Below are 17,928 nucleotides of genomic sequence, written 5' to 3'. Positions count from 1 at the left end.
TGTGCAAAAATACAATAACATAAAACAAGCAAAATATAAGAATGGCTAAATCTAAGACTAATAAATATATGTACAATATATAATAGTATATGCATTACTGTATAACAGATCAGGAAAGCTTTTAAAAATTTTAACATTTGATTGTTTTGCTTTGTTGAATTAGAAATATTATATTTAACTTATTATTGTTATTATTATTTATTATTTCAGGTGTAATTTATTAATTAATTTTCTGCTGCATTGGAAAACATGAAGGAGGAAAAATTACATTTTTGGACTTTTAACTGTTTAAGTTTTACAGCTTTATTTATTTATTTATTTTTACTAATGTTACACCAAAGTAATCAGGAAATAGATTTAAAAAAATACACGAAAGAGGAAAGTTCCTGTTTTTTCACTTTTTCACAGTGACTTAAACCCCCCCCCCCCCCCCCCCCCCCATTCAATTTTAGAGGCGAGTCACTGAGCTACACCTTCCAGAAGTTTTTCTAAAATTTGACACGTTTATTTCCGTACAGTTTCTTTATCATGTAGAAACATTGAGATGCTCTGTAGAAATTATACTTCTTATTATTTTAATGTATCTCAGGGCTTAAATATGCAATTAAACCTCTTTATGCTGATAGAAGATTAAAGTGGGATTTGCGTGGTCCATGAAGTAAAATCAGTTTGACTTTCATAAATTTTAATACACTCGTGTCTAATCTATAGATATAATAGATATAGATATAATTTATTTCGAACATGCAAATATAATTGAAATAACAACAGAAAAAAACAAAAAACAAAACTTAAAAATCATCAAGTTTTCATGAATATATCTTTGTCTACAGAATGCGTATGCTCGAAAAGGAGTAGATGAAGTTTACACTTTTCTTGTTCCTACCCCCTTATTTCAAATTTCATTGCTTACAAATCCATATCCAGGATTCAACATTATTTGATCATATATGGTTAACTATGTACAAGTCTAACACATTGAACATACACAAATAAAAACCATTTTCAGCACGTAAACCAGAACAACAACAAACTACATTTTTACATAAACGAATCACCCTGTCTATAACACCCGCTTAATCTCTGAGCTTGTTTTATATCTATGTGACAAACACCTTAATGAACACTTAAGGTTGGGTTACTCAGGCCTTGATCTATATAAAACAAAAAAATGAGGACACAATGAGACAACTCAGTCACTGAGAGGAAGATTTCTTATATTCATGCAATTTATTATTTTTGAACAATCATGTGAATTTTTGTATTGATGTACTTGTCTTGATTTCATCTGTACAGGTGTTCCACACACTAATTCCTCTGACTGTAATGCTCTGATATTTTACATTTGTCCTTACTACTGGCCTGCTGAACACAAGGATTCCTCTCAGGTCATGAGTATTTGGTCTTATTTGGAACAAGTTCTGAATGTTGTGGGGAAAAGATTTATTTGCTGCTTTATACATTGTTTGCACTTTAAATTTGAGAATATTTAATTTGATAAAAAGTGGATTTGATGGTTCCCTTGAAGTAGCTTTATTTATTATCCTTATTGCTCTTTTTTGCAGAATGTATATTGGATAAGTGTGTGTCTTATACGTGTTTCCCCACACTTCCACACAGTATGTCATGTATAATAGAACAATAGAGAGTATATAATGATGTTTGATTTATGAGATCCTTGACCTTATAGAGACTTCGATATTTTGCCTCTGATATGAGTAATGTGGGGAATCCAATTATTCATTACCCATATTATTTCAATTCTTTAAAGCTGACAGGACTTTTATTTTATTTATTTTATTATTTATTTATCTATTGTTTTAGTATTTTTCAGTCAAAAACGACATAACCCGTCATGCAATCCGGTCCAGTACACGCCAACTTCCGGGTGGCGGGGCGTAAAGCCGGAATGTTTTGATTTTGAAGTCTTCTCCAACTTTAGCCGGTTGTTTCAAAGAGCAATTGTAAACGGACATCCTCCACAGACGGTTGATGGACGCTCTGCACAGGCACCGCTCACTTTATAAAGGAACGACTCCGCCATGGAAAGAAACATATCGCAAGGTATTGCAAGGTGTCGGAGAGCTAGTTAGCTAGCGTGTTGCTAACTTTTTCAGGCTATGACTCTAACGCTGCAGTGCGATATTTTCTTGTGCTTTTAAGCGCTGTGTAGACAGGCTAAAAAACAGTCGGGCCAGGCTGCTGGAGAAATACCGGCAAATGGGGGAGAGCCAGCAGTGTAGCAGCTCCGGGGCCTCCATCATCGTCCAGGAGGTGATGGAGGAGGAGTGGAGCGCGCTGCAGTCCGAGGACCAGAGACTGCCCTCACTGTGGGGACCTGCGGGCATGGCAGAGGTCTGTCTCTCCCAGCATATCCTCATTTCTTATTAGGAATGTCTTCTGTGTTTGGATTTCGTTTGTCTCTCATTATTTGGTCATTTTTAGCTGTTAATTTAGATAAAAATCTTTATAATGTGAAAACTGCTTTGGCGTTCACACTGTGCTGCATGTAAAGGCTTGATTACAATCACTGAGAGCAGACGAGAGCTTAGTTGGTGTAATCTGAAGGAGAACTGGTCTGACACTTTTCTTTACAGATGTTGGGTGTAATGAGGGAGTACGATGAACTGGCGGTGTTTGAGGAAATCCAGCAGGAGCTCATGTCTGAAGGTAACACGGGTATTTTCAGTGGAGATCCAGCCTGTGTGATCCTGTTGATTCTGAGCCTCTGTGTTTCTCTGTGCTGCAGAGATGTCCATTATTGAAGAGTACGAGAAGAACCAGCTGTTTGAGCAGCAGTACATATCATCTGTCGTGGAAGGAATGGATGAGATGCGTATTATTTGCCCCATATGTCACACGTGAGTTTGGAAATCAATCGCTTTAAACACGTGACAGCAACAATTGGTTGTTTCTCATTTCGCGATTTCTAACTGGGATTTAAAGCGGTCGACTTGCCTTAAAATGTTTTCTGTCAGAGCGGTCGCACGCACACTTTCTTCTTTGTCACAAATAGAATCTGAAGGCCATTTCACACCGAGTGTGTCATGAAACACTGACATGAAATTCAGAATTTTTGTCAGTCAACCTGAGCTTGCTTCTTAATCTTACAGGAACAACTTGAACCTCAACAGCTTCTTTATCTCCTGCCCCTGTGGAGTTTATATCAACACTAAGGTTTGTCTGCTGAACTCTAATCTATTAAAAAAAACAACTCATTATGAAGGCTTCACTAACTTTAGAAATCATAGCTGGTTGGCACTCTGTTATTGTCCATGATAGCCTTATTTCTGTCAGTTTGCATCGTAGGCCTGTGTGTTCTTCCCCTGTCCCAGCAGCCGTCTGTCCCGAGTTTAGATTTAGGCTAAAATGCCCCAAAAGTGACAACCTGCTCCTCTCTGTGTGTACGGGCACACAGTGCTGTGTCAGCTCGATTGCCTTAGTGAGGAGATTCCTTCACAGTGTATTCCCTAGCCTGTTCATCCTAACCACAACAATTATGGTTGCATGAAAAAGAACAGGCCATTATAAAAACTAAGCTTTTAAAATGATCTAAATACAACTACAGAACCTTGCAAAAGCACCTTTAGCTGCAATAACCTGAAGCCATCATTTCCTGTATTACCACCAGAATTTTGCTCTTAAGTTTCTACCACAACATTTCAGTATTTTTTCTTCTTCTGAGCCCTTCTGTTGTTGTTGCTGTTCTTGGATCATTGTCCTGTTGCATGATCTAGTTTCAGCCCAGCTGTAACTGTTGGACTAATGTCCTCACATTTGACTCTTCAGATGTGTGACTCTGTTACTGCAAGGCGCCCAAATCATGACCCCTCCTCCACTGTGCTTCACAGCTGTTATGGCCAAACATCTCCACTTGTAGTATTAAAAGGAATTTGTTCTTTTGGTTTTCCTTGTAGTTCCTTCATATGCAGCCTTCCAGACCTAAGCTGAGCTACTGTGTTCTTTTTAGAGACTTGGCAAACCTGCTGAGGACCAGATGTTTTATTTGAAAACTTTCTTATTAGAATGACTGTACGGACTGTCTTGATTTGAATAAAATAAAAATAGTGTACGTGGCTAAAATATGCTGAAAGCCTGTGAAGGTAAAGGAAGAGGAGAGAAAGTGGAAACATGATGAAATGTCTGTATTGTCCTTAGAAGCAGGGCATCACTCCTGATGTCCTGCAGCATCTTCTGGAGTCCAGGGTGTCGGAGCACATGGAAGACTGCCTCCACAACCCGGTGTTCTCTGTAGCTCCTAACATAGAAGGCTCTCCCAACCTCATGATAAGCTGCAAGGTATGGTGCCCGTTCATCCACACAGCTCGCACGTCAAGTGTCATTAACGTCTCAGAGTTTGAGGTGCTGTCGGTCTAAAACATCCAGATGTTCTCGTTTACTCTCACTTTAGGTTTGTGACTACCTATCCATCGTCCTGTGAACGCAGACGGCTGTCATGAGTGACTCCACTCGTGAGATTTGATTTTGAGTTTTTTGTGCTCTTTGTCTATTTTATTAAATAAAGGCAATTTTGTATATTAAACGGATGATGACGTTTCTTTTCTTTACTTTTTTAGCTCGGTAGAGTCGAGCTCTGATTTTCTCACTTTATCTCAGTCATGATGAAAATAAAATCAAGAATAAAACAAAAAATATACACAATATATACAATTTAGACAGTTTAACATTATTACGCTTGTCTGAGTTTACACAGCATATCATAAATGGCAAAGCTGTCACTGCTAAACTTCACCAAAAACTAGGAGCAAAACAGAAACAGTGTTGGTTTTCTAAACAATAATCGTGCTTGAGTTTTACTTTTTTTTTTTCTTTCATGCTTGTAGAACAAAATGACTGGTTTTAAATCAGAAGTTAGTCAAACTGGTCTCTGCATATACAGCTACCACTGGAAAAACCCAGAAACGATTCTAATGGTCAAATCACGTCTTTATTGATATACTCAGATGGCAAAACTCACCGTTAAGGGTAAAGTGGAAGCAGTTAAATGTTGTCTTTATGGGGAAAAAGTTAATATTTGCACCTTTACTGTATGTAAAGGATGTAGCTACATTCTGCTAACTCCCTGGTTTGGAAAGTCCCTTTGTAAAACCTGAGTGGTGTAGTTTTTTGTGTAAATGAGTGCACTGCACGGTACCATCATTTAGAACATATAAACCATGCTGTGTTCAGTATGAGTTAAAACTGAAAATTGAGCCCATCAGCAAAGTGTTTATTGAGGACACTACTGTAACACGTGATGTGTTTTTTGCACAAGAGAAAGGGGTTTAAAGCCCCGTCGCATTGGTTTGAAAACTGGAATATGTGTCCATCTTTAATATACAGTCTTTCCCTTGCTGCGTAAAAACCCATTCCTCAGCATTTTTAAAAAAACTTGTCACAGAAATGGCCTCGTTGAGGCTCTGCAGCCCCAGTCATTAACGCTCTGCATTAATGACTGGAGGAAACATGTATGTTAAAAATTGTTAAAACATAATTAACAAATGAGACAGTTAATGCTGTGCATTGCTGTTAGAGCTTAATATGCCGTGAAACTTTTCCAAGCGCCGTTTCCCAGCGTAGTACTGGGCGCGACCTGTAGAGGGAGACATTGTTCCAACCCTGTGAACGACCTGACCGGAAAACCACCAGCCAAGTGGAGCGGAGGCAGGCAGAGGAAAGATGGCAGCCGCGGCAGTGGCTGAGTTTCAGAGAGCACAGTCTCTTCTTGGAACAGACCGGAATGCCTCTATTGATATCTTACATTCAATAGGTAAATATATTCCGCAAAACGTGGCGCTAGAGAGAAAGTTATTTCACGAGTAGACACAGAGCCTTTTACTTTGCTCCATCAGTCCTGGAGCAGCTCAGTTAGCCAGGCTTGCTCTTTGCTCGCTAGGTAGCGGCTAAGCTAACGCGAGCTAGCTAGCTCAGTGCTGCCCGTGTCTTTTTGCCGACTGCTTTGCACAGTGAGTCAGCAGCAGCGGGCTAGCCGGCTAGCAATATACCGGCTAGCTTATTAGACAAGCTAATGTTAGCTACCCCGCTCATTCATTTGACAGTGACTTGGGTGACAGCTGGCTAGTTAATGTTAGCTAGCAGCCAGCGTTGTTAGCAGCTATCCCTTGTCTAGTCAGATGACAGGCCGACAAAGAAACTTAAGTGAAAATGAGTTTGTTGCCTAATATCACCGTCTTAATCATAACGCATGTCAGTGCGGGGTTGTGATTCTTTCTGTCGTTTGTAAAGGCTTAGCGGTTTAGTCGCCAATGCCGTTTATTGTTTCACTGTGACAGCTCCGGTATTTCGCAGCTTCTGGAGCCTCTTGGCTGCTCGCCACCCACCTCATTCCGCTCATGATAGCTATATCTTGTAGCGTTAAGAGACGGAGTGGTAATGGGACATCTGCATTTTCACTGTTTGTATATCGCGGTGATTCACGTTAACACGGATCAGATGACATCATCATTATGTGTGTTGTAGTGAAGCGGGACATCCAGGACAGCGATGAGGAGGCGGTGCGTGTCAAAGAACAGAGCATCCTGGAGCTGGGGGGGCTGCTGGCGAAGACGGGACAGGCCGCAGGTAAACACAACGCAGTGTCCTGATTTTTAACACACTGTTTATGATTTGTTTACATACGTTGTGAATGTTGAGCAGCTAGACCAATAGGAAACCAACTTTAACCAACTCTTGTTTGGGCGTCTTTGAGCAAACTCCTGAAAAACCTGATCAAGTACGATTGTTGTGTGTCCTAGGAGTTTGTTCTGGTCTAGGGGTTTGGTTGAATCATCAGGTTTGCTAAGAAAGGTTCATAAGTGAGTGAATGAAGTGAACCAGAAGTTAGGAAAGGTGTTTCATTGCTTCCTTCATTACCCCCTTTAGTTATGGATTCACTGGACCACTGAAAGGCAAAGAGACTGGATGAAAAATTATATTTTTGCCCTCTCAGTGTGAGCAGGACTGGAATGACCAACATGTTTACAGGCTTCCCGGCTGACATGGGCAGATGCCAGATCTCTGGACATAATGGTGTCACACAGGTCACAGCTAGGTTTAATAAAACTCGCTGTTCAGGGAAGCAAATAGGCAACACTACTGAAGCTTGATTTAGGCTTCTGCGGGAAACAATTGGGTTCGAATTTTAATGTAAGCTGTGATGTAGATCTGATGCAGAAGTATAATATATAAGTGACGAAGACGATCATGTCAATGAGTTCTGTCACTTCCTAGTATACTGACAGGCCTGTGTCTTGAACACCCACAGCTGAATTCTGAACCTTCGTGAAATCAGCTTGCTATGAAATTGTTTGGTATTGTATTAAATATGATGGTGGTGGGCTCTGTAGTGTAAATGTTTACATTCATCTAACACATGACAGGTCCTGGGTTCGAGACCAGGAGGAGTTATAAATACCTGCGAGGGTTGTGTCAGGAAGTGGGAAGAAAATCACGTCAAGGATGTAGATCCACCTGCTGTGGACGCAGCAACTGAAAGAAACTTCATTTGAAACGATAAAAGTGACATTTTTGCCATGTTTTAGGGTGATCATTAATTAACTGACTGCTGAGATAATGAAAGCCTTTATAAGAAAAAAGTTCATGTGGCTAATGGTAGCAGAAAAGAGATTACGTGAGCAGCATTTCTTAATACAGCTGTTTGATTTGACTGCTAATGAAGTGGTATGTTTGAGTTTCCTTGTTTGTGTAACCAGAATAAAACACCGACTATGATAATATAGGCATTGAAACTGTGCTTTTTGTAGTTCGACATTGGGACAAAGTAGTTTGAACACTTCAGACCCACAACATCAAAATTCACTGTCCCCTGTGAGGCTTTCTTTGTCTAAAGCCTTTAAGGAGAACCTAAAATCTCCTTCACATCTGTCATTAACTCCATGACGTTTTCACAATGAGGTCAACATAAGGTGACTGATTTTTGCCATGAAATCTGCCATGACTGATCCAGGGAAGAACATATGGAAGAGGCAAATGAAAGGAAACGTGCCAGGAGCTAGTAGAGAGGTGGGCTGCAGAGGCTTTGCAGGGTGCTCACTCTGCAAAGTCCTAAACCAACTGGGCCTAACAGGAGTGGCTAGGAAGAGCGCCTTCTGGTCTGTAGGTGAAGCCACAGAGAAGGCCACAAGGTGGCTGTGGATAAAGAGGACTGATCCATGGGTGGCTGCTGCTGGGATGCAGGCTGGGGTCTGATCAACCTTTGCTGGGTCGCCTGGGTGTAGGTGTCCGATGTTGAATGACCTGAAAGACCTGAATGCTGACAACTGCTGAGGACTTTAAAGGATCGAGTTTGTATTTTTATTGGCAGCAGTGAATGACACAGGCCATTCTTTTAAGTTGTCGGTTGAGTCCAAAGACAGAAAACATTGAGGTTTGTGACTTACAGATGAATCATAAGACATGTGGCTTTATTGAAATCTAAAAGTAACAGACTTAGCTTTTTCCTCCATTACTGAGAAAACAGTTTGAAGTTGCCTTTTTCTGAAATTGCAGTTTGTTTTTATTTGCCCAGATAAATAATTTTTTTCTATTTATCCTCTTCTCAGAGCTCGGGGGGCTGCTAAAATATGTCCGGCCCTTCCTCAACTCCATCTCCAAGGCCAAGGCAGCCCGGCTGGTCCGCTCCCTGCTGGACCTGTTCCTGGACATGGAGGCTGCCACGGGTCAGGAGGTAGAGCTCTGCCTTGAATGCATAGAGTGGGCCAAGGCTGAGAAGAGGACCTTCCTCAGACAGGCGCTAGAGGTGAGATGTGCTGCCGTTATGCCTCAACTGCACTGATCACTTTGTTCAGTGGCCGGGTCTTTACCTTTCACGTTTATTTGGGCGAGCAGTAACGCTCTGTGAACAGGCGGATGTGTTTAGTTCCCTTTTTTATTATAGTCTAGTCTTTTCTTGTGGGAAAGAAAAAGTGAGAAGGAAAAACTCCCTTTTAACAGGAAGAAGACCAGGATCAGGATTGGAAGACACCCAGAGAGTAATAATAATAACTTAATTTGTACAGCACTTTATTTTTTTACCCATGGGAACCTAATAATAACATATAGCAGAGCTACAAACTAAATCTCAATAATCTGGATTGTGAGCAGCAAAGGAACCCAGCTCATCACCCTTTACATATCCCAGGATGTTCTTATCAGCAGAAATTAACAGTTTTTCAGGTTTACATTCAGGGGGAGAAATAACCTCTCCTCTCTCCTCAGGCTCGACTCATCTCACTGTACTTCGACACAAAGTGCTACCAGGAGGCTCTGCAGCTTGGTGGGTGAAAATCTCCTCACATTTCAGTTTTTAATTTGCCTGACAAGACAAACCTTGTGTGTACAACTTGCAGAAAACATATTAGTGTTCTATAAAACTATTTTTTAAAACAGTTTTAGTCCTTATTTAAGGACTCCAGGTTTTCCGCCTGTCTGAAGAAGAATCTCACGCTGAGATCTGACTCTACTGCATGTCTTCTTTCTCCAGGCTCCCAGTTGCTGCAGGAGCTCAAGAAGATGGATGATAAGGCCCTGCTAGTGGAGGTTCAGCTGCTGGAGAGTAAGACATACCACGCCCTCAGTAACCTGCCCAAGGCCCGCGCAGCCCTCACGTCTGCTAGGACAACCGCCAACGCCATCTACTGCCCGCCCAAACTACAAGCAGCTTTAGACATGCAGTCAGGTACCCTTCGTAAAAGCAAGAAACAAATCAAAATGCGCGTCTGTGCAGCGTTGCCAGCTTGACATTTGTATGTGCTCACGTGTTTCCAGGGATCATTCATGCAGCGGAGGAGAAAGACTGGAAGACGGCTTACTCCTACTTCTACGAGGCCTTCGAGGGCTACGACTCCATCGACAGCCCCCGAGCCATCACAGCCCTCAAATACATGCTGCTCTGCAAAATCATGCTCAATGCGTAAGTGCTCTACATCACTGGGGCCTTTAGAGGTTAATACAGCTACTGGAAATACAAAACTCTGTTTCCAAAGGGGTCGCCATGCTGTGTCTGACATATCTGCTTCTCTGCCTCAGGCCAGAAGATGTCCAGGCCCTCATTAGCGGCAAGCTAGCTCTGCGGTATGCCGGCAGACAGGTATCACTCTTTGTTTCAACTTTTTATTTTACTTAAAATACAATAGACTTTGCCTGGAACTGTTATTTCTATCCTAGCCAGACTTCAAAAAGGATGTGGAGCTTTGGATTGCTCTGTGCATGGTCCTGTAATCCAGATAAAGATGGACTAAGGTCGTGTCCAAATTCATGGGCTGCATCCTCCTGAGGACCCGGCCTTCGCGGTCTACATGGGCCGGGTCCTCAGAAGGTTGGGTAGGCCGGAAGTAAACGGCCGTGAAATTGGACGGTCTAGCCTTCTGATTAGCGTCCCCGCTGTCTTGGTGGAGTTTAATAAACTCCGCCGCCTGCTCCTTGCTGTCTAAAATATAACGGTACACTGGAGTAAATTCTCGACTGTCTCATACTTCTGTTTAATCAGTTTTCTGTTTGACGTTTAGTCAGCTGTGTAAAAACCAAGGAGGAACCCACCCGGGGGATTAATAAAGTTTTATTTAATCTAATCTAATAACTTTAATCTCAGCCAAACCGATTTACTCACGAACAAACAAAACACTGAAAAAAGCCCAACAATAACATTTTTAGGTTGTCTAAGTGACTTATATATTACATTTAACCCGAGCAGCGATAGTCTGCGATGATCTGAAAATGATGTGCCGGGAGTTGTGCCGTTCTCGGCCGCATCAGTGACCCTCGAGCTCCCGGCTAGCTGTCGAGCTGGTGGGTAGCAGACGCCTCCGAAAACGTCGAAGCACTTTTGCAAATATGGGATATCTTGATAAACCGAGCAGATATTTGATGTTTACACAACTACTTTCTCGCCTGAAAATATGTTAAAAGTTTATTTTGTGACCCAGAAAGATTAGTATGAGTAATTTTAAAACTTAGTAGCGGCCGCCATTGTTGGAAACTGGAGTTTGGCTGGGCCGCGCTATGAATTCTGGGATATGGTAGGCCACGAAGGACACACCCGACCCATCCTTCAAATTCGGGGAAAAGGAGGATGCATTTGTCGGCTGCATTCGGAGGAGTCTACAAATTTGGACAGCCTTCGGCGCGTCGCTGTGACGTAATCGGTCTACAAATGCGGCCTCAGGAGGCCTCATGAATTTGGACACGACCTTAGTGATGGGCTAGCATTGCTTAAGTCTGCTTTTGAATTACTTTCTTTTGGAGCCAGAAGTGACCCAGTTAACCGTGTTTGTGGTTGTAGCACAAACACATGTAAATAAGCCTGGTATTTGTAGCATCCACATGTTGCTGCTTAATCTCACCCCAGCTGAACACCTGTTGGAGGTTTTGGACCGATGCGTTTGCACAACAGCAAATGAGGGAATGTGTTTTGGAAGCATGACGTTCCATCCCTCCAGTAGAGTTGCAGAGACGTGATCTTCACTTTGCACCATGAGCTGCATAATATGCTGTGTGAGAATGGGCGGCCGTGGCAACAGTAACCATTTTACCCCAAATGGACGGCTTTCTGCAGGATTTACTGTATATTTGTGAACACTTGGTTGTTTTGTGTCCAGTATCTGTCAGTAAAAGCTGTTCGGTCATGTTGACTCTACTGTTATCCATCCCTCTCTTTCTCTCCCACAGACAGACTCGCTGAAATGTGTGGCACAAGCCAGCAAGAACCGGTCGCTGGCAGACTTTGAAAAGGTGAGTGTATGTAGAGTTTGATGACTTTTTCCTTGACATTGTGGTTAGTAGACTGGTTTGTGTGGGTTACATTTTCAGTTGTAATAATATTTGAACCCCCTCCTGTCATTTGCCCTCTACTTCCCCTCCCCAGGCACTAACAGAGTACAAAGCAGAGCTGCGGGATGATCCCATCATCAGCACCCACCTGACCAAGCTGTATGATAACCTGCTGGAGCAGAACCTCATCAGGGTCATCGAGCCATTCTCCAGGGTCCAGGTAATCCTCTCCAGTCACTTCTGACAGATATGAACATGGCTCATATAGAATAACAGCTACCTGTGTAGTGCGCTGATTACTGCTTAGTGTTTATAAGCACTCGTATTCTCTTCTCTGACAGATAGCACACATTTCCTCCCTCATCAAACTCTCTAAGGTAAGGTTTTGCTCTTGCTGGTTAGTATTTCATTTTCATTATGCACCAGTTGCCTGCTTTAAGTATTTCCAAAAGGTTTATATTGTGATCGCTGCACTCATGCTGTGTCTGTCTTGCAGGGAGACGTGGAGAGGAAATTATCACAAATGATCTTGGATTCGAAGTTTCATGGTACGTGTGAGCGTTTTTTGTCAATGAATACTTGGGTTGTGTACATGATATGGGTGGTGTAATGTCTTAGGAATGAAAGGATGCCACATGGTTTGATGGAAATAAAAACGATCAACCTACACAGGGCTGAATTCAAAGACACAAGTAATAAATGATGGAGTGGGCTTGTCCATTTTGCCAAAATGCCACAATAGTAGCTCAGAATGGTACTGTAGATGATGGATGGTGTCCAGCAGAATCTCCTCCCAGATCTGGACCAGGGCATCACTGAGCTCCTGGACAGTCTGAGATGTAACCAGAACATAATGTCCCAGAGGTGTTCTGTTGGATTTAAGTCAGGCCAGGATGGAGGCCAGTCAGTGGTATCAATTCCTTTATCTGTCAGGAACTTCCTGCATCCTCTCACCATATAAGGCTGGGCATTTTCGTGCACCAACAATAACCAAGGACCAGCATGGGAGTAGGGTCTTACACTGGGTCCAAGGATTCTATCCTATTGCCTAACAGCAGTCGGGGTGTCTGTAGAACTATGTGTGTCCCTCCATGGATATGCCTCCCCAGACCATCACTGACCCACCAAACTGGTCATGCTGAACGATGTTACAGACGGGATACGTCTCCATGGCTACTCCAGACCCTTTAACGCCTGTCACAGGTGTTCAGGGTAAACCTGCTCTCACCTGTACAGATTGCTATTGTCAGACCTTCCAATTCTGCTGTTCTACAGCAAATGCAAGTCGGAGTCCAGGGTGTCGGGCAGTGAGCACAGGGAAAACTAGAGGATATCGGGCCCTCAGGTCACCCTGACAAAGTCTGTTTCTGATTGTTTGGTCAAACAAATTCACACCTGTGGCTGCTGGAGTTCACTTTGAAGCTCTGGCAGTGCTCATCCTGTTCCTGCTTGCACAAAGGAGCAGGTATTGATCCTGCTGATGTGTTGAGGATCTTCTACGTCCCTGTCCAGCTCTCCCAGAGTAACTGTCTGTGTCCTGCAGCCTCCACAGTCTCATGTTCTTGAGACTGTCCTGGGAGACACAGCAAACCTTCTGACAATGAGGTGGCTGTAGCTCAGGCGGTAGAGCAGGTCATCTACTGATCGGAAGGTTGGTGGTTCGATTCCTGGCTTCCCCTAGTCTGCATGCCAAATATCCTTGGGCAAGGTAGTAACCCCAAATTTCTCTCCGACGCATCCATCGGAGGGTGAATGCTACTTAGAACAATGTGCTTGTGTGAATGGGTGAATGCACAAGTTGTGTAAAGCGCTTTGAGTGCTCAGAAGAGAAGAAAAGCGCTATATAAGAACCAGTCCATTTACCATTTACCATCCTGGAGTAGTTGGACTACCCGTGCAGGGTTCAGGTATCGCCTCATGCTACCAGTGGTGACGGTCACCTTAGCCAAATGCAAAACTAGTGAAAGATGAGAAAGGATAAAATGTCTTCCAGCTGTAAAACCAGTCCTGTTTTGAACGTTGTCTCATTGTTGCTGTTAATCAGCTGAAACTCTGCTACTTCACATCAATGTCCCACAAGTTTAACTGACTTGATGCTACAAGTGTTCTTTGATTCTTGAGCGAGGTATATAAAGTGGATATCTGATACACTAAGTTTTCTTTGCTTAAGCAAAGTCCTTGGGACAATATTTTAAGCTACAGGTAGAGTAGCTCAATAACTGTTGACCTTTGCATATGTTTGCTTGTTTGCATATATATAACAACTAAAGCAGTTTTACGAAAGTTTAACAAGAAGCCCGCAAATATTCCGATCAGCTGACGGCTGTCTATTTATGTTCAAACATTAATTGTCCCTGATCAAAGGTCTTTTTTAAAAATAGAATTTAATTGTGCAGTATGGTTTATAACGTTCACTCACAGTCCCAGTCCTGATGCAGGTCTTCTATACATCACTGTGTACGAGTGTTTTCCTCTTTAAATAATGATGTTTTGTGGCTCTTTCCTGCTTTCACTCCTTCCTACTCCACAGGTATTTTGGACCAAGGTGAAGGCGTCCTGATTGTGTTTGATGAGCCGGTGGTGGATAAGACGTACGAGGCGGCACTAGAGACCATTCAGAACATGAGCAAAGTGGTGGACTCTCTCTACAACAAAGCCAAGAAGCTTACATAAGGTGAGTCTGATTGAGATCATTCACATGCACTGTAGAAAGATGCTTTTACTTCATTCCAGCAGTCTTGAGCAGTGATGAAGTAACTACACAATAAAGTGAGTTACTCTCCAAAGTATGAATTTTATTTTAATTTCTAAATATTTGGAATCCATGAATCAGTAAAATGTGTGTCTGGCTCTGCAGATTTAAAGGAGGCCAAGACCAATCCTGTAAAAATGAAACCTCGGAGCTTATTTGTGGTGACTCTGACCTGTTTACTGTAAGGTATAGAAAACCTCCGTCAGCCTGTTTGTTACTGAATTAAAGATCAGAACCAGGGGTTCAGTTAGATGCCGCTGCCGTCTCTTTCTGTCACATAACTCGTATTCACCTGCCAACTGTGAGTCTGGGTGTGGTGTTTGCCTTCAGCATGATCATTATTGACTCACAGCGAGTTGAAGGTCCTGTAGTTAGCGGTTTAGTGTGAGTGTTTACTGCTTCACCTCCATCTCATCGCTGTAAACTGAGCCTCTTTGGAGTTTTGGACTGATGGACGACGAGATGAGATTTAAAGGTTTTAAAATGTGTTTTGACAGGTAAGATTGGGAATCGTTTGAGTGAATAGTTCTCCAGGATTTAATGATTTCATCAATTATTCTGGTAGCTGATGAAAATTGATTGAATAATTAATTAATGTTTTGCGGGTTTTTCAGTCAATACAGACTGATATGCGACGCAGCAGGAGAAAACACGGCTAAAGTCAAATATTTTTTGATGATTTCCTTTTTTTATGTTTCCTAAAATGAACAAAAAACCAGGTTTCATTTATGCATTTCAAAACACTTTGTACACGACGATGTCAAAATAGTCCATTCTTTGAGTTATTGTAGTTCAGTAATAATACAAACACGTAAATACACACTTATAGAACGATTGTAAATTTTTAAACTTGTCATTAAAAACTGCTGAAAAAGCAAAAGTCACCAGTGTCACTAACTGCAGATTTATGCTTCAGCAGAAAATCTCTACCTCAAGCACCTTGAGACTACTGTTGTTGTGATTTGGTGCTATATAAATAAAGTTTTGCCTCATTGTGAAAACACACAGCGATGCAGACTACAACTATTGTTGTGTTGATTCCTCGTGTGTATTACCGGCTACTTTTTCACTGCAGTTTTTTAATTTATCACAGAGAGAATAAAAATCACTGTCTCAGTATGAAGAATAATGATCCTTGCACTCATAAAGAATAACAAATGTCAGCAAATTCCTGGAGGGAGATATATGAAGAAGGTACACGGTGGTGTGGCTGCGCTGAGCCAGGGTTTCCTCCTCATGGCGTACAGGTTTGCTGAACAAGGACCTGGGTTACAAACGTGCTTTGTTTATTCATCAGAAGCTGTTCAAATGATATTTTTCAGATATATTTTTGAGAGATTTTTTGCACACAATGAAGTTAAGATTGCAAAATATTTGAAGGTCTGCTTGTTCTTGATTGTGTTTTTTTGTGTGTGTTTGTGCAGCCAGGATTCTGGTTCTGTATCTTTAGCTGAGTTTTTGTGTACTGGGTCACGTGTGTGACAGGTTGAGCACAACTCCTGCTGTAACAGGTCCAGAGGTTTTATAAATGACTTTATCATTGGCACAATAGTATGTAGGTGACAGGTTAAAAAGCGTGTGTCCGTCCTCAATCCTTGTAGGTAGCTGTCTGATCCCTCCATCACCCGACGTGCCCAATCCAATGTTCAGCACGTAGCACAGAAAAAAGAAGAGCGGTTTCTGTCTGCTCTGTAAATCAGAAGCAGCTAGCCTGGTCCCGAGTGTGGTGTGTCCTGCTGCCTGTAAGGCAAACATAAACTAACCTCATCCTGGTGTCTGTTGATCATTTTTTCTGTCTTGTTTGTCTTTATGGTTCTTCTCAGAGTGACACCATCTGTCCTCCTGTCTGGAGTGACGTGGGCCAGTCTGACCTTTGTCGATTGCTTCACTTCAACCCGGGAGGGACGAGGGGAGAAGGATGAGGAGATCACAAAACACTCAACAACCCAGCAAGCAAAACAACCAGCTGCCCCACTGAAGATGACCCAACAGAACAGCAAACTGACAGGGTGGACTGCCCGCTCCTCCTGGTCCTCCCTCAGCCCTCTGCTCTCCCGCCCCTCCTGTCACTGTCTCTTCCTTCCAATCTAATTGGGGTTGATCAGACACAAAGTGCTCCTCCCTATGGACAAATCCAGGCACTGCGCCTTTCTTCTTTTCTCCCACCACTGATTTTTACTGTATGTAAAATTGGATGAGCCTCTTTTCCTTTTCCCTTTTGTTTAGTTTTTATTTTGGTTCCTGTTTCTCTCTGCGCTGGCCATCAGGGAATCTTGTAAAATACCAGTAAAGAATACATATACAGCACTTATACATAAATGTATTATAAACAGACACACACGCACACACACACACACAAATGTTTGATCTGTTCTCAGAGTGTAAAAAAGGGTGAAGGTGGGTTGGTTGGTAGGTAGATCTGAATTCTACCTGCTCTGTTTAATTTTCCAGCCAACCCTGAAACCGAACATTTGAATTTTATCTGTTGTTGTGAAAAATGGACCCCGTGTTGTCCACAGGACATCAAACAGCCCTTCTTTCCTTACCACAACTTTTGCCACCCTCTCCCTTTAACGTTTTCACCCTAAGTGTGCTCATTCGCTCACTCACAAGGCATTCTGGGATTTGTGGACCATACAGGGAATTGCTCTTCTGTCCACTTGGGACCATGCCACAGGAAAAGGGGAGAACAGTCATCACACCATGCTGGGGTCTCCAATACCCCCTCCTCTTTCCTCCCCTCTGCACTCCCACCTCCTGTTTGTATATAACATTGCCAAGCGCCTCTGTTCATCCCAGGCCTGATGATGTATTCACACTGTTCCCCTTTTTTTATAATCCATAAGAACAGAGTATACCTTGCCACTGAGAGCTCGGTCAGTCACATGAAGAGCTTTTGAGGCTTAAGATATGACTTGATGGTGAACTCTGTGTTCTGAGATATGATGAGTCGGTTGTGCAGAAAAGGGCAGGCTTTGCTGAAGAAAATAAAGCTGTACATTTCTGGGAACTTAATTTTGCAAGGACTCAAAGGTTTACCATATATGACATAGAGAAAGAAAAATGCTAATAAAAAAGTCAAACCTGCAAGCGGTGTGCTTTTACAACACTGGGAATAATCACCCATTCACTCTTTATTGTTCCAGCAACTTTGGTAGTATGTTGAAAATGACATTTAACTTGTTTACTTGCCTGTAGTAAACTAACTGTCAACCAATGATATTGATAAGAACACAGTTGTTCAGTTAATTATAAGGGGAGTCTGCTGAGCATCTTCTGGGTGAGCCATGTAAAAGCTAGCATGTGAAGAAGGCTATACAATCAAAGGCAGTGGTTACAAAATCTGCTTTTACTAATTCCAATAAAGAAATGTATAATTAGCTAAAGGTAGCTGATACATTAATAGCAAT

General features: G+C 42.3%; 2 protein-coding genes across 3 annotated transcripts; both read left to right on the top strand.

The window, feature by feature from the left end:
- Positions 1 to 1,876: 1,876 nt before the first annotated feature.
- rpain (RPA interacting protein) lies at positions 1,877 to 4,547 on the top strand. Of its 2 annotated transcripts, none has more exons than XM_080905795.1 (7): positions 1,877 to 2,064; positions 2,164 to 2,355; positions 2,598 to 2,670; positions 2,750 to 2,861; positions 3,114 to 3,177; positions 4,162 to 4,299; positions 4,412 to 4,547. In XM_080905795.1, the coding sequence occupies exons 1-7, from the start codon at positions 1,993 to 1,995 to the stop codon at positions 4,439 to 4,441; spliced, it is 681 nt and encodes a 226-aa protein (XP_080761921.1). In that variant the 5' UTR covers positions 1,877 to 1,992; the 3' UTR covers positions 4,442 to 4,547. The 2 variants fall into 2 exon arrangements, with proteins under 2 accessions (XP_080761921.1, XP_080761920.1); XM_080905794.1 differs by having other exon boundaries at positions 4,159 to 4,299.
- Positions 4,548 to 5,619: 1,072 nt separating this feature from the next.
- LOC308411767 (26S proteasome non-ATPase regulatory subunit 11A) lies at positions 5,620 to 17,608 on the top strand. The gene is made up of 13 exons (XM_080905793.1): positions 5,620 to 5,770; positions 6,481 to 6,582; positions 8,562 to 8,758; positions 9,217 to 9,274; positions 9,482 to 9,676; positions 9,766 to 9,910; positions 10,027 to 10,087; positions 11,665 to 11,727; positions 11,861 to 11,986; positions 12,108 to 12,143; positions 12,263 to 12,314; positions 14,297 to 14,440; positions 16,342 to 17,608. The coding sequence occupies exons 1-12, from the start codon at positions 5,680 to 5,682 to the stop codon at positions 14,437 to 14,439; spliced, it is 1,269 nt and encodes a 422-aa protein (XP_080761919.1). The 5' UTR covers positions 5,620 to 5,679; the 3' UTR covers position 14,440; positions 16,342 to 17,608.
- The last annotated feature ends 320 nt before the right edge of the window (positions 17,609 to 17,928 follow it).

The sequence above is a fragment of the Rhamphochromis sp. 'chilingali' genome (genome assembly GCF_963969265.1).
Source record: "Rhamphochromis sp. 'chilingali' genome assembly, chromosome: 15".
Taxonomy (NCBI): domain Eukaryota; kingdom Metazoa; phylum Chordata; class Actinopteri; order Cichliformes; family Cichlidae; genus Rhamphochromis; species Rhamphochromis sp. 'chilingali'.
The sequence above is the reverse complement of the archived record's forward strand: the minus strand, read 5'-3'. Positions and strand labels throughout refer to the sequence as shown.

What these genes read in the sequence shown, in the direction of transcription:
- rpain (XM_080905794.1), top strand. Translation starts at nt 1,993, where the DNA reads ATGGACGCTCTGCACAGGCACCGCTCACTTTATAAAGGAACGACTCCG. An exon ending in GCAGGAGCTCATGTCTGAAG is followed by an intron (nt 2,671 to 2,749) that starts GTAACACGGGTA and finishes TCTGTGCTGCAG; the next exon opens with AGATGTCCATTATTGAAGAG. An exon ending in GAGTTTATATCAACACTAAG is followed by an intron (nt 3,178 to 4,158) that starts GTTTGTCTGCTG and finishes TATTGTCCTTAG; the next exon opens with AAGCAGGGCATCACTCCTGA.
- LOC308411767 (XM_080905793.1), top strand. Translation starts at nt 5,680, where the DNA reads ATGGCAGCCGCGGCAGTGGCTGAGTTTCAGAGAGCACAGTCTCTTCTT. An exon ending in TGCGGTATGCCGGCAGACAG is followed by an intron (nt 10,088 to 11,664) that starts GTATCACTCTTT and finishes TCTCTCCCACAG; the next exon opens with ACAGACTCGCTGAAATGTGT. An exon ending in CTTGGATTCGAAGTTTCATG is followed by an intron (nt 12,315 to 14,296) that starts GTACGTGTGAGC and finishes CCTACTCCACAG; the next exon opens with GTATTTTGGACCAAGGTGAA.